Source organism: Gordionus sp. m RMFG-2023, chromosome 2 (genome assembly GCF_954871325.1).
Source record: "Gordionus sp. m RMFG-2023 chromosome 2, tfGorSpeb1-WG-v2, whole genome shotgun sequence".
In the NCBI taxonomy this organism is placed as follows: domain Eukaryota; kingdom Metazoa; phylum Nematomorpha; class Gordioida; order Chordodea; family Parachordodidae; genus Gordionus; species Gordionus sp. m RMFG-2023.
The window spans coordinates 32372149-32388311 of NC_088776.1; the positions used below are offsets into that span (position 1 = coordinate 32372149).

The following is a 16163-nucleotide window of genomic DNA, read 5'->3' on the forward strand; positions in this document are numbered from 1 at the left end:
TAAAATAGGCCTGGCCATTGTTATAATTTTTTTTAAGTCTGGCTCGCCCCTGATTTAAAACAACACCACTTTGTGGCTCGCTCCGGCAGGGTTGGGACTAAGTTAAAAAACTTTTAAAATTAGTAGAATCAAGTTACACAAATTGCTCTGTTTTTGAATATTTTTTATTAAAATATATATAAATGTTAGCGTCAAATGTATTTTTTTCCGTAAAGTTTCTAACACTTATTTTTAACTATGAAATTATTTTATAAAAAAAATTTGGCCTTGATTAGATTTTGGCAATATTTTACTTTATATCAAGTATTTTTATCTTCATTTAATAGCATGTTTATGTTTAATTATAGAACTTAATTTTTTTTAAAAAAGTCCTGCGTTATTGATGGAGAATACAATCGCTTCACTAATGTGCGCTTACGAAAAAGTATATAAAATATCCTGAAATTATTTATTATTTTTTTGTATGGGGTTCAGATGAATAAGATTTTTCAGCAATTTTATATTCAGGATAATGATTTAGTTTTAACCATGGATATATAACGAAACTTGGAGATAATTATAAAAGAGGAACGGTCATTAAGGAAGAGTTTCGAAACCAAAATAATTATGAAATTTATTTTTTTAAATATATATTGTTTTACTGCTAAACAGCTTAGCTGGTTTAAAAACTAGTTAGAGGCTTAGCTAGTTTACAAACTAGTTTGTTTTGTGAATTTTTTAAAATATTTTAAGTTTGTATATTTTTTTTTTACCTTGTATTTTTTTTCAGCCCATTTCTCTAGTTTATAAACTAGCTAAACATATAACCAGTTTGCAAATAAACTAGTTAAATTAACCAAAATCGTGAAGACAATAGAGCGAAAACTACTTCGCGAAACATATATCGAGAAAATATTATAGGGAATTTAATATCACTAGGTTAATATTCCGATAATTCAATAATGACTATTTTATTTTGAAATATTTATTTTTATGATCATATTAATTGAATAATACTTTTAAAAAAAATAGGTATAAGATCGATATGATAGAGTTTTTAATTTTCTTTTAGCCTTAATAAATTTATATAATGATTTAGGTTTATAAAATTTATCATTGGAATAAAAAAAATTTGTTATCCTGCTATGTTTTTCCTCTAAGTCTTATTTTCTAAGAATCGCGCTCAATGAACCTAGGCTTTATTTTATATTAATCATTGAGTTCATTAGTTAAACCTTGATCCTTATAGAAATTGCTATCTGGGTTGCGCCATTTTTTATTAAAGATCTTAATTTAATAATGAAAAATGTACCTAAAAAATAATTGTGTTTAAAAATTTTCAATTCGCGATTTTCGTTTGTTATGCTAAAAAATTTTCGTGATAAAGTTTTTAAAAAAATATATGTAGACTGAAAAATTGCCGTTAGTTGAAATGACTATTGGCTGAAATATAAAGTTATTTAATTTTGAATATTTATTAATTTTTTATTTTCTCCACAAGTAAGAGGGTTTGTATTAATTGATGAAGGAAAGGATTATACGCAGGTTGCATCCCAGATAAGGGATTTCCCATTGGACCAGTGGGTGCAAGTTAAGCCGTCGGGTCTGAGGCCGTTCTGTAATGAGAGGTTGGTAGGTTCAAGGATGTTGGGTATTTTAGCCTTAAAAGCGTTATGTATGATTTTATTAATTTCTTTATGCCGGAAATGGCGACCTTAGCTGCAGGTGCAGTTTAGACCGTGTCTGGCGTTAGGTTAAACGCGTAGGCTACATTGGTGGCAAGAGTGTGAATGTGTAAGTACAAACCCTCTTACTTGTGGGGAAAATAAAAAAATAAAAAAATATTTAAAATTAAATAACTTTATATTTCAGCCAATAGTCATTTCAACTAACGGCAATTTTTCACAGTCTACATATATTTTTTTTTTTATTTTTTTAGCATAACAAACGAAAATCGCGAATCCTTATTTCTTAAACAAAAATTCAATTGGAAATTTTTAAACACAATTATACTTGTGTTTTAGGTACATTTTCATTATTAAATTAAGCTCTTTTTAGAGCCTTCGATACTATTAATATATATTTTTATTAAGTAATTTTATATATTTTTACATATTTTTATATAGTTGTTTTAATATTTTAGTGTTTTATTATTAATTTTTTAAATTATACCAATATCAATATTATCAAAATAAAATTTTAAAATACATATAGATTAGTCCTATAGCAGCATATGTTATTTTTTCCCCTTAATTACACAGAATCAAAACTACTTAAATTAATTTAAGTGAATTCCTAAAAGATGATTATGCTTAGTAAAAATTTTAATTTTATCAGAATTGAATTTCTTGGAAAATATAATATATCGTTAAGAAATTTTTACAATTCTTTTATTTTTAAGTGCATAAGCTTTTTGAGTTTTAAAATTAATCATTACTCTCTGTCTTAATAACTCGGAAAATTTAATAAAAAAAATTCTAAGAAAATTTAAATCTTATATGATTTTTTAAAAATAATCTGAGATCAGTAAAAATTCTTAACTTTCAGTATTTTTTATCTTGATTGGAAAAATTTCTAAGCATTTGAGAATATTTGTTATAATTACTTTTAATGGCATAAAGCACATTTTTAAAATCTATTTTGGGTAGAGAGGGGGGGGGGTAAATTTATTGAGGTAAAAATTTGAATCAAAATTCCATGAGCGAGAGAGACCAGAAAGAAATCGGCTATATTTTCTATCACATCAGAGAAAGGTTGCATGCTTACTTAATAGACAATAAGTAACAAAATATTTTTAAAACATTTTGCGTTTATGATTTAAGGAGCTTTGGTGGGTAAATTGATATTGAATATGTTGTTTCCTTTAAATAAATGAATTTGCAATATATTTACTGTTTCGCGGTAATGATTTCGCGCAAATACATTCGCGGTAAAAAATTCTCTATAAAGGATTCGCGATTAAAGTTTCGCTATAACGGGTTCGCGATAAAGGTTGCTAAAATGTGTTCGCGGTTAAGGTTTCGCAGAAATAGATTTACGATAGTGTGTTCTCGATATTCTCTTCGTTATAAATGTTTTGCGGGGAAAATTTCGCGGAATAGGTATAGCGATATTACCTTAGCTTTAAAATTTGTTCGCGGTAAACGACATTCGCGATAAAAGTTTTGCTGAATTGACCTGATACGAATATATACAACTCGCACATTCTAACGGGAAATAGACACAATATAAATTAGTGTTGTTAAACGGCTCGTTTTGAGCCGATTTTTAAAAACGGCTAACTCAATATTTTATCCAGAAATATAAATCATAGTCAAAATTCTATCAATGCAAATGACCAAACCATGCAAACTCACCGAATTGAGCGTGAATGATATGAATTTAAAGGCCAACATTCCACGAACAAGGAGAAAACAATTATGTCACTGTATATTTGTGAATATTGTTGTTCTAGAAATATTAGACACATGTCTAATATTAATAAATAAAATTTTTAAGACATAAATTTATATATGACAAATTTTACATTTCTTTAAATTATATTTTGTATATTTAAATTGTTTAATATTATATATTTTTTCAAATAAATTGCTCTTATCTAGTGTCTACTTATTGAGTTATCACATTTTCAAATGAAATAAGTTTACAATATTTGGGTTTTCATAAAATATATATAACAAATTTTGGTTTCCCTTAAATTATATTTTGAATTTATTTATATTTATAATTGTTTTATATTTAATGTTTATTCAAAAAATAATAAAAACACAAACAATTTTCCCGAGATTCAATGACTTACCTAAAATTAAATCATTTTAATAAATAAATTTTAAAAATAATAATAAAATATAAAAAAGGCAAAAAAAATTAAAAATAGTGCTGTAAATTAACGTCGATGAAAGTAATATCGTTACCAAAACAGCTTTACCTTTTTCGAATAAAAAGAACGCCATTCGCTACCTTTTTAAAAAGGTAACGAGTAACGCGTTTCTTTTTTTTAAGTAACGGTTTTAATTTTCTCTTAAAAAATAAACATTTTATTATATATTTTTAAATTTTATAAATAATTTATACCTAGCTTTAAATTCAGATCAACCACCAAAGTTCTTCATTTTTATTTTATTTGTTATATTTTTGTTGTTAAATTTTTACAGTCAAGATTGTTTATCTAATCAATATTGAGTCAATCGAGATATATTAATTTATATTCCTATATTATAATTTATTTAATAAAGAATATATGTCAAGAATACTTTTTTCTACATATGAAGAAGATCTAACTCTACCCTGACCTGAAATATTTTTTTCTCTACCAATAAAGAAAATTAAGGGCATTAAGACTATATTTTGCAAATGTTGATAACGACAAGGTTATTAGCAATGTTCACTTTCAAACAATTTCAAAATTTCTTTTAATGTTAGTTGGAATAGAGATGGAGAGTCTTAGGCTATGCAGCTATTTTTAATGAAAAAAATGGTGGGATATCCATTAAATCAGTCATAACGAGATGTCACTCATTTTACAACTCAGTAAGATAGTCTTATGAAGGAGAATGGCCACGAATTTGATAAACAGATTTTCAGATAATGACAAGTCGTTTATAGTTGAACATTGCATGGTTAGTGTTAATTAAAAAATATGGTATGCATATATATGAATTTAAATGGAACCTTTGCTACCGCTCTTTCGATTTTAAAGAGCGAAGACAAAATGCATTTGAGATGCCTCACTTCCACAATGACCATTATAAATTAAACTTAAATAATTGGCATTAAATCATATCAAGTTTTGCCATTTATTAGTACACTCATACAAGGCAAAGATAAAAGGTATACAGTTAAATTAATATTTACAATTTATATTTTGATTATATTTATTTTTAATGGATTAGAACATAACAAAGATGAATATATACTATCAACAATTAGTCACCAGTTAGTTAAATTGGATTGGCCATCGTTAAATTTAGAGGTCAACGAAGAAAAAAGTCGTGAGGTTTTTTCCAGTTTGAGAAAAATTTTGACAACTATAAAGAAAAATAGATTTAGTTACTTTAAATAACAATCAGATTACATTCTGATAAAGATAAAAAAATGAGGACCTTGTGAAGATGATCTATGAAATTTTTTTTAAAATAAAGACCATTCTTTATATAATTGAAAGGCACTCTCCTGGCCTTCAAAAATCTTGGTTTAAAATCATCCTTTAACAAAATATATATATGTAAATTTTTATCTTTGCCAATTTTACTATTAAAAACACAATTGAACCTTTTAATTAATCTATTAATATCAAAACTCGCTTCAACACACCCTTCTTCGGTAAATATCGACTGAATAACCATTTTATCTTTATAAAATTTATCATTATTTTTACAAGGATTGTCAAAAGTTAAAAAATTTATCCTATCACCTATATCTAGCTTATTAATAGTGTTAATATCAAAGTTGAATTTAATTATGTCAAATTCTTTGATCCAGTCTTGACCACATAAAGGTGGTCCTTTCCCTTCCAAAACATAAAAATCTAAATATTTAATCGTATTGAAATATTTAACCTTATAATTACTGACTTGACCAATGACTGTGATCGGCGAACCTTCATTTTCTCGAACAACTTTTCAACTCAACATCTTCATAATTGGCCAGCTTTTCAAAATGTTTGATGGGCAAAGATGTCATTTGAGAACCAGTATCTGTCATAAAAGAAAAATTGAGATTATTAAGTTGTATGTCAATCTATATTAATATACTTTTTTATTTTAGAAGGTTTAACGCGATCGTTTTTTAGTAACGATATATTCGTATTGTAATAATATATTATATGTTTGTAAATTGGATAACGTGATTTTATATTATATACGTTTTTTTTACATAATTGATTTATTTTGGTTATAAAAAGAGATCTTACATTATATAAATTTTATCAGTTAACTTTTCATAATAAAGAATCATTTAAAATCTTATGTTTAAATTAAATTCCTACTTCTAATATACATTATACTAAGCAATTCCCCTCATCAGACTTCAAATATCCTACTAATTCCTATCAATTCCTACATCCAAGACAAGCTAATTCCCCCGCTCGTCAACAATTTTTAATAAATTTTAATTAAAATTTTTATTTATTAAATATAATACAACCCTCCTATCCTCTGCACCATTGGTCATGTGTTTAGCACAGCGAAAATTGTGATTAGAACTAAGTGCCATTGTTTATTTGGTCAAAATTTTTTATATCAATTCTAAAAAGATTAAAAAAATTACTACAAGCGATTATATCTTACAAAATATTTATATTATCAATGAGGAAAAAAAATTTATATATAATATTTAGTAATTTTTAACATTAAGTTTATTTTTTTGAATAGCGAGTAACGCGTTTTCACACGGTAACTAGTAAAGGTAACCCTTTTTTTTCAAACGTAACGAGAAACGCCTTTTTTGTAACTTTTACAGCACAAATGACAAAATTGACAAACTGATCAATGGAAAACATGTAATTGGCTTTTAGAATTGCTATGGCTAGTCCTTGATGGATCTAATTATACATTATTATTTTTTTCTATAAGAGAACAGTTTTAATTAATAAAATTTCTCATCTATAAGAGATTTTTTGAAAAATCAAAATTTTTGTTGATTAATTTTTTGCATTATTATATCATAAGATATTTTTTAAAAAAATTATAAAAAAAAAAGTAAAGTTAAATAATAAAAAAAATCCCAAATAAAACACAAATCAACCAATTCACATTACGTACTTGAAATTGTATTAGCTAATTTACAAATTTCGCATTTCTGTTAAAAAAAATTGTGGTGTTAACGCCTTTATGTAGATTATTATATTATCTGCTCCTTTCTAGAACTAAAACAAATTCGATTCGTACTTTACGAATATTTTTAAATAGAATACAAATAATGATTAAAAATTATTTGTCTTATAAGTGAATTATTCGAAAATATTTATAAATTCTTGAAATTATTCATAAGTATTAAATATGTTATTTGATAACTTTTTTCATATCTATTAATCATTTCTTAAAATATTTAACATTCAAATCAAATAATGATTTTATTATTCATATCAATTATGATTAGTATTATAGACCTAATTCTTCTTATTATTTATCGTTTAGTGACTCTTTTCCAGGCTTACCTGGGTAAGGCCATTTTCCCTTCTAATCCCCTTTCTCTATTTTCAGAATGAGCATCACCACTGGAAAAACCTAGCACCTTCATGCCATTATCTACCACTTCATCCAGTTTTCTTTGGTTTCCATCTGAGTCTTGTTCCTTCCATCTAAACAACATCATCTTTTTAACTAATCATCCTTTTCCTTCCGTTCAGCATGTCCAAACTATCTCAGTATATTGCTTATAGCCCAATTCTTTCTCACAGTTCTTTGCTTGTTTTTACTCTCAGATATATCCCGAATATAAATCTAACCATCTCCTTTCTTTCTAACTTGGCTTCGTGGATAAACTTGAATTCGGGTTTTAAACTTATTATTGTTTAATTTCTATTTTATAAATCAGATAGGATTAATCCTGAGAAGTATTTCTTTAAGTTTATCATTTTTTTAAATTAGTCTTCAGAAGTGTAAGCACTTATTTAAATTCAATCGGCAACGAATAGCGGGAGGATTCCTAGTCACACTATCGGATTGCATTAGCAGCAGAACTACGACTTTTAAGAACACCACTGAGAGGGAAGGGGAGATGTTGCAACTACAAAATGTGTTGATTATTGACCTATTCAAATACGGATCCAATAGTGTGCTATTCATATTCATATTATTTAAACAAATAGAATTATTTCGTATATAATTTTATTAAGATACAAAAATTATATTAAAATCTATCAAAATATAAAAAATTAATTATGCATAAATTAAATCAATATCTATAATTTAATGGAACTAAAAATGTTTTAAAAATAATATAGATTTTTTAAAAATTATTTCATGTCTTTAACCGATAATCTCCCAAAATAATTGTTTAAAAAAATATGAATTGTGATATTTTTATTTATTGATTCATACTTTTATGGTTTAAAATATTAATATAGAGTTACAATTTTTGTGTGTACTTATATTTGGTATAAAATATAAACATGGTAAAGAAATCTATATATATAATAACAATATGCATAAAGAATTGATAAACAGATGCTAATACGCTCAGATTCCATGGGTAAACGAGTTTTCCTTGCAATAAAATTTTCATATATTCACTTTTCCGTAAAATTGAATTTATACGTTACGGTGATGGATATTCGGGTTTAGTAACATTTTGTTTATTCTTATCTGTCATCACTACGCCTATTTTTTTTTGGCAACAACTTCAAAAATTAAGATTTAGAACGTTCTAGAAAACTAACGATTCCAACGAAGGATACTTCAATTAGAAAACACATTGCTGGAATTCTACTGCTCAAATTATGTTAGCATATATGGCTCTATTAGATTAACACTTTTTTTTATATATGATCGCTTTCGCTATAAATACTTTATTTCCATCCCTAGATTATAATTGTTCATATATATATATAAAGTAATATAATTATTAACTAAAATTAAAAAATTTGTGAGGTTAAAAAAATTACCCGAGTGGTGAGACGGGAACTTAAACAAACACCCTCAATTTTTAGAATGACATAACTTAAGAATTTATACAAATTGTCTGAACGACCGAAAAGTTATTAATTTTGAAGAAATGACAATAGAATAGGAACACCTTTGAAAGAAATAATCATTTTAAATGTATTATATGCTTGTAGTTTATGTACTGGCTATAGGCATATATTTTTATTTTTAAATTAAGCTTTCATAATAAAAAAAGATAACCATTAAAAAAAAATTGAGTCCTAGGAAATCGGAGTTGCATAATATCGACATTTGCAAAAATATTTAGTTTTATCGGAATCCGCAGAAATATGTAAATATTGCATCTAATATTTTCTTTAATTTATTGAATTTAAAATCTTTATATTCATTTAAAAAAAATACATATTATGATATAAATTAAGGTTGAATTGATTATCAGAATAAATACATATCGGTTTATAAAGTTATTTATAATGTTTATATTTCTAATCATAAAATAATAAGGGTTCGAATTTCGTTGAATTCGATGTACAATTGACAAAAGATCAAATTCCATTTCTGTATCATGATTTTAACGTAGTCATTAGTATCCTAAAAAATCCTCCTAACTTTAATGATGGCGCTACTTTTTATGAAGATTTTATTAAAATAGGAACGCATCAAACTACTTTGCATCAATTAAAAACTTGGCAGGTTAAAATCTTACGTTCATAGCATATGGGTTTTGTAAACCTTGAAAAATAATATCAAATTAATTATATACTCAAGAAAGGATAATAAAATTTAATTTACAAAAAAATGTTGGAGGTGGTTATTTTTGATCAAATTTAAGATTTTAATTAGTCACTATGTTTTTGAATTATTTAATTTTAGTAAAAAAAACTGATTATTATCTGCAATATTTCAAAATTAGTAAATTTTTTAGTAAGCTAGAACCAATATCAAATTATAATTAAATAATTGTGACGTGATCATAATTCCTCTAAAATATTTTATTTCTTTCCGATTACATAATCATTGTCTTGTCCCTAAAACTGATTTTTTTTATAAAAATATAGCTTCACCACGAAACCTTGTTGGATAAACAAACTCAAAATCTTCACCCAAATTCTTTTACCAACTTAATCAATAACTCAGAAGATTCAAATTGTTCAGATAATTCTAGTCTTTCTTATACTATTAATCAATCTCCTAATAAGATAGATTCCAATCAATATTCAAAATCTTATTCCGATGCTCTAAAAAAATCCACTCTTCTTCCCAGCGAAAATTTATCCGTTCCCGATGATAATGAAATTATAAATTTATTGCGAAAAGAGGAACAAATTGCATTCAATGACAATAAAAAGGAAGATAGTATGATTGATTTTATTAGGGAAAATAAGGGGAGCGCAACTCAATTTAAAAAAGGTTAAGAGAGGAAAAAATAAAAATTGATTGCATAATGTTAATCAGATATCTCAATAAAGCCTAGTCCGTGTCTTTAAACCCCAATTTAATAAATTACATGATAGATTATTTAAAAATTCTCTTCTCATATTTTTTACTTTTCTCTGAAACCAAAAATACAACCAACATTATTTTCAAAGACCAAGAAACCCCGGGTCTGGCATATATATTCTTTTAAATAAAGGATGGAGAATAATAATTACAAATCCCGGACCCAACTTGTAGGAATCTCATCGGTTTGATGTTAATAATGATGTTAATGTTAAACTATCCTTTTGCGCTTTATTCCTTAAGAAGTTAATTATTGATAGAATTTGAATTTAAACGAATATAATTAATATATATCAAAATAGTATTATCTTAGTGTTGCTAAACGTTTGGTTTTATAACTGGGTCTTAAAAAATCGACTAAATCAGCTAATATTATTAAACATCTTGAAAAACTTTCAATTAACTTCTCCCAAAATTTTCTAAAATCTCATTCAATACATTAAAAAAAGTATAGTATAGTTGGGTAATTGCTTTGGCTTTCTAGCTTATTATTTAGCCTACTAAAAATGGTTATTTTAGCCGATAATTGTCAAAACTTAACTCGTCTCGCACCTCAATGCTTAGAAGATTTACTTACGCGTCGGTAAAATTGTCCTAATGCTAATAATATTTTCCACAATAATGAACTATCTTTTTCATTAGAAAAAAAAATAAAATTAATATATCATTGATATGATAGCTTTGATTATTATTAAAAACATTAAAAAATATGTCACAAAGAAAAATTTCTAATGGCTTTGGTTATAATAAAAATTATTCTGATTTTACATTGTTTATTTTTTCTATTTCTTGAATCTCGGGCATAAATTTCCTGAACTTCCTACAAAAAGATACTCGATAGGCTAAAAATCCGGACGAAAATATCTTAATTTTTTATTAAGTTTTTAAATGCTTAGTAAAGATGAAATTTTTGTAAAAATTATCATATTCTACACTATATTTCAGGGTAAAAAAACAGATATTTGAAATGATAATCTCATAAAAATTTTAGTTTTCTATTTGTTTATGTTCATATTATATTGTAGCAATTTACTAAACAATGGCTAAATTTTATTAAACCATTTTTTAGACCCGACCGATTTTTAATTATTAAGCGCATCAGGAAGCTTAAAATTACATTACGCCTCAAAAAATATAAAATCGTTATGACGCCCTTTATTTAATGTTATAAAACGATATTAGAAATGTAATCTTAATTATACACTTAAAGAAATATGGGACTATTAATTTATTATTCTATATCTATAATGAATCAATTTTTAGCACATACAATATTAAAATTAAAAATTACAAAATAAATATTATTTTAATAATTAATTTGGTATATAATGCAATACAAAATAATGCAAATGATTATTTAAAAATAGAAATAATAAAAGTATCCATTTTAATCTATCGCCTTCAGTGTTTTTGGCATTATATAGATTCTATAAGAATTTTTAGTGTTATTTTTTTCATTTTAATCTAATTTCATTAAGTTTTTAGCATGATATAGAATCTCTAAAAGGGATTAAATTAGATTATGTAACCGCGTTAATTTTTACTTCACTAGAAATATCCAAAAATTAATCTAATTGAATTAAGTGCTTGTTTTATTTAATGATAAAAATCCTAAACACCTTTCTGATTTCGCTAAACATTTTAAAAAATATATATCAATAGCAATGTTATTAAATAATATTATAAGTAATCTTACCTTTGCACTAAGAACAATATGGGACAATAATAGATTTTTACTGGAATAACCGTAGATTATCTTAAAACCAGGAAATTTTTTATAATTTATTGCCATGTGTTTTATTTTCAATTTTAAATCGATTTTTGAGCGCATTTTAATAAATTTAAATCTGTATCGAAAATGTATTTCATCTTCTTTAGAATACCTACCCTATGAATTTCAGACAATTTTGTCTTTAACTTTTGAGTCATTTAAAATTTATATGGAAAAACGATTATAAAATATTAAGTTAAGATTTCATGGGAAAATTTTCAAAAATCACAGGGTATTTCTAAACTTGTTAAAATACATTTCCTGTAAAATCAGATACGAGGATAGAAGGTTCTAGTTATGTATCTTAGACATTTATTAATAAATATTTGCTACTTGTTATTATCCGACTTAGTATCGTTCCAAGTTTCTACACCGTAGTAAAGAGAGGCCATAATTAAGACTTTAAATAGTCTAATCTTCAATGGAATCGAAATTTGCTGGGACCAAATTTTCATCAGAACCCTGTACTTTATTCTGGTCTTATTTAGTTTAGACTGTTGATCTTTTTTTGTACAACCTTTCTTGTCCAATAAAACACCTAGATATTTTAAAGTAGTTACTTCAGTAATCGTACATCCATCTACAGTTAAATTAATCGGTGGAGAAGAATAGTAGGACGTCATAATTTTTGACTTGTTTTTATCTAATAATAGGCCAAAGTGTCCCGCCTCTAAGATGATACAATTTAAGGCTGACTGTAAAATCAAAGCCGATTCACCGACTAAACATAAATCATCGGTGAAAGCTATAATGCTTAGTTTTCCAGAAAACCATTGAGCAAAGTGTTTATCTCTGACTTTGATTATAATATGATTAATAACAATGTTGAATAGAATCGGTGATAAAACACAACCTTGCTTCAATCCCAACATTATCGGAATTTTCGGTGATTTTTCCCCCGCATGAACAATTTGAATAGAGTAATCATTATAAATTAATTTCAACAGACTTATCAAAATTAAAGGAGTACCCAACTCCTCTAAAGTCCTCCAAAGTTTGGAAAGTATTATCGAATCAAAAGCTTTTTTAATATCTAGTGCAACAATTATCAATTGTCTTTTCCTTACTAACGCTCTCTCTAGTTGAATTTTTAATGCTAGAATCGCCTCCAATGCGTTACGATTTTTCCTAAACGCAACCAATGAATTCACGAATAGAGGTTCCACCAGAGGTTTTAATCTATTTAGTATAATATTTGCAAAGATCTTACCACTGAGTTTATTGATATTCCCCTCCAATCTTCAAGGGATTTAGGATTTTTGATTTGGGGAAATTTACCAAGATTGCAGTGATCCAATCGTTCGGACAAAACCTTTCGGTCATACCCTGGATATAATTGGAATAACATGGGGTCAGTCTTCAAAGTATTCACTATGTAATAAATCCTGACCACTTTCCTTATGATTTTTCAATTTATTAATTATTCCAACTAATTCAGCTTTTTTTGGTTGTAAAATCCTAGCATCGGATGAGATTTGGGCCATAGATGAACTTTGTTGTACATTACGCAATCTTGATTCAGGAAGCAGAGTTGTGCCGAGATAAGATAAATCATCATTTGGGAGAATATTGGTTCTATTATTTAAGCTCATTAGTGGAGGCCAAATTTTCGAAGTGGAAGGATGTTGGTCAATTAAATAAGAGCAATGTGAGGATTTATTTTTAATATTGTAACTATTAGAATGGAGAGGGAAGTTTAGGTGGGAATAATGTAAAGATTGTGAAGATTTGATAGTAACATCATAGTTATTTGGTTGAACACGAATATGAGAACGATGTAATAATGTAGATTTGGCATTATCGTCTATTAAAGATGAGAAAGAAATGAGGTAAAGCTTAGAAGTTGGAGGACATTCTTTGATAATAGTAGCGGAATTTGAAGATGAAATTTGTAGAGGCCAAAGCTTAGAAGTTGGAGGACATTCTTTGATAATAGTAGCAGAATTTGAAGATGAAATTTGTAGAGGCCAAAGCTTTGAAGTGGAAGGACTATGATCATCAATAGTTAGGAGCTAGGTAAACATTTACAGAACTCACATGGTCACTAAACAAACTAGAATAATGATTGTACCAAATGTCCATTTGGGTCTTTGGATTAGTTATCAGGGTATTCTGATGCCAGAGTTTAAATATAAGCTGCTTACGGCCAGATGTAAAATATTTTAGTAGTCTGAAAGCCTTGAAAGAGTCATTTTTGTTAAACAAGTTATTAATTTCTACAGCACGACGTTCCAAGTATCTACGTTTGTCTCTCCTAAGTTTATGGCTAATATCATCTAATAATTTAGCCCTATTTCTCCTATAGTGACCTTTCCCATTTAAATTAACTAAGAGACTTTTCGATTCAGTCGAAATCCAATCCGGATAATCATCTATTTCTGGTAGGGACATGGCCGCCGCCTCAGTAAAAATATCACGAGTATTTTCCCATAACGAATCAATAGATAATTTAAAGAGAGAATCTTTCTGAACTAAATATCTTTCCCGTACAAGTTTGATATATTTATCCTTTATAAAAATATGTTTGATAGTAGTTTTGGTAAAATTTAAAGATTACCAACAGCCCAGTTATAATGAGAGACATTATATATTGACATGATGAATGTCAATAAAATTATGTTATTTTTACAGGATCAGAACGGAACGTGAGTAATAAATGGGATTAATGTTAAAGAAGATAACTAATCCAAAGACCCAAATGGACATTTGGTACAATCATTATTCTAGTTTGTTTAGTGACCATGTGAGTTCTGTAAATGTTTACCTAGCTCCTAACTCTATTGATGATCATAGTCACTTCTAAGCTTTGGCCTCTACAAATTCCATCCTCAAATTCCGCTATTATCAAAGAATGTCCTCCAACTTCTAAGCTTTACCTCCCTTCTTTCTCATCTTTAATAGACGATAATGCCAAATCTACATTATTACATCGTTCTCATCTTCGTGTTCAACCAAATAACTATGATGTTACTATCAAATCTTCACAATCTTTACATTATTCCCACCCCAACTTCCCTCTCCATTCTAATAGTTACAATATTAAAAATAAATCCTCACATTGCTCTTATTTAATTAACCAACATCCTTCCACTTCGAAAATTTGGTCTCCACTAATGAGCTTAAATAATAGAACCAATATCTCCCAAATGATGATTTATCTTATCTCGGCACAACTCTGCTTCCTGAATCAAGATTGCGTAATGTACAACAAAGTTCATCTATGGCCCAAATCTCATCCGATGCTAGAATTTTACAACCAACAAAACCTGAATTAGTTGGAATAATTCATAAATTGAAAAATCATAAGGCAAGTGGACAGGATTTACTACATAGTGAATACTTGAAGACTGACTCCATGTTATGTGCGGAGATCCTTCTTCCAATTATATCCAGGGTATGGACCGAAAGGTTTTGTCCGAACTATTGGATCACTGCAATCTTGGTAAATTTTCCCAAAATCAAAAATCCTAAATCCCTTGAAGATTGGAGGGGAATATCAATAAACTCGGTGGTGTATAAGATCTTTGCAAATATTATACTAAATAGATTAAAATCTCTGGTGGAACCTCTATTCGTGAATTCATTGGTTGCGTTTAGGAAAAATCGTAACGTATTGGAGGCGATTCTAGCATTAAAAATTCAACTAGAGAGAGCATTAGTAAGGAAAAGACAATTGATAATTGATGCACTAGATTTTAAAAAAGCTTTTGATTCGATAATACTTTCCAAACTTTGTAGGACCTTAGAGGAGTTGGGTACTCCTTTAATTTTGATAAGTCTGTTGAAATTAATTTATAAGGATTATTCTATTCAAATTGTTCATGCGGGGGGAAAATCATCGAAAATTCCGATAATGTTGGGATTGAAGCAAAGTTGTGTTTTATCACCGATTCTATTCAACATTGTTATTAATCATATTATAATCAAAGTCAGAGATACACACTTTGCTCAATGGTTTTCTGGAAAACTAAGCATTATAGCTTTCACCGATGATTTATGTTTAGTCGGTGAATCGGCTTTGATTTTACAGTCAGCCTTAAATTGTATCATCTTAGAGGCGGGACACTTTGGCCTATTATTAGATAAAAACAAGTCAAAAATTATGACGTCCTACTATTCTTCTCCACCGATTAATTTAACTGTAGATGGATGTACGATTACTGAAGTAACTACTTTAAAATATCTAGGTGTTTTATTGGACAAGAAAGGTTGTACAAAAAAAGATCAACAGTCTAAACTAAATAAGACCAGAATAAAGTACAGGGCTCTGATGAAGATTTGGTCCTCACAGCAAATTTCGATTCCAT

General features: G+C 27.4%; 1 protein-coding gene across 2 annotated transcripts in view; it reads left to right on the plus strand.

The window, feature by feature from the left end:
• Positions 1 to 16163, plus strand: part of LOC135923378 (glycerophosphocholine phosphodiesterase GPCPD1-like) — a 42869-nt gene that overhangs the window by 12253 nt on the left and 14453 nt on the right. For both annotated transcript variants that reach the window (XM_065458079.1, XM_065458081.1), the window contains exons 8-10: positions 370 to 424; positions 9090 to 9278; positions 9644 to 9941. In XM_065458079.1, the coding sequence (XP_065314151.1) occupies positions 370 to 424; positions 9090 to 9278; positions 9644 to 9941 (542 nt within the window). The remainder of the gene's footprint in view (positions 1 to 369; positions 425 to 9089; positions 9279 to 9643; positions 9942 to 16163) is intronic.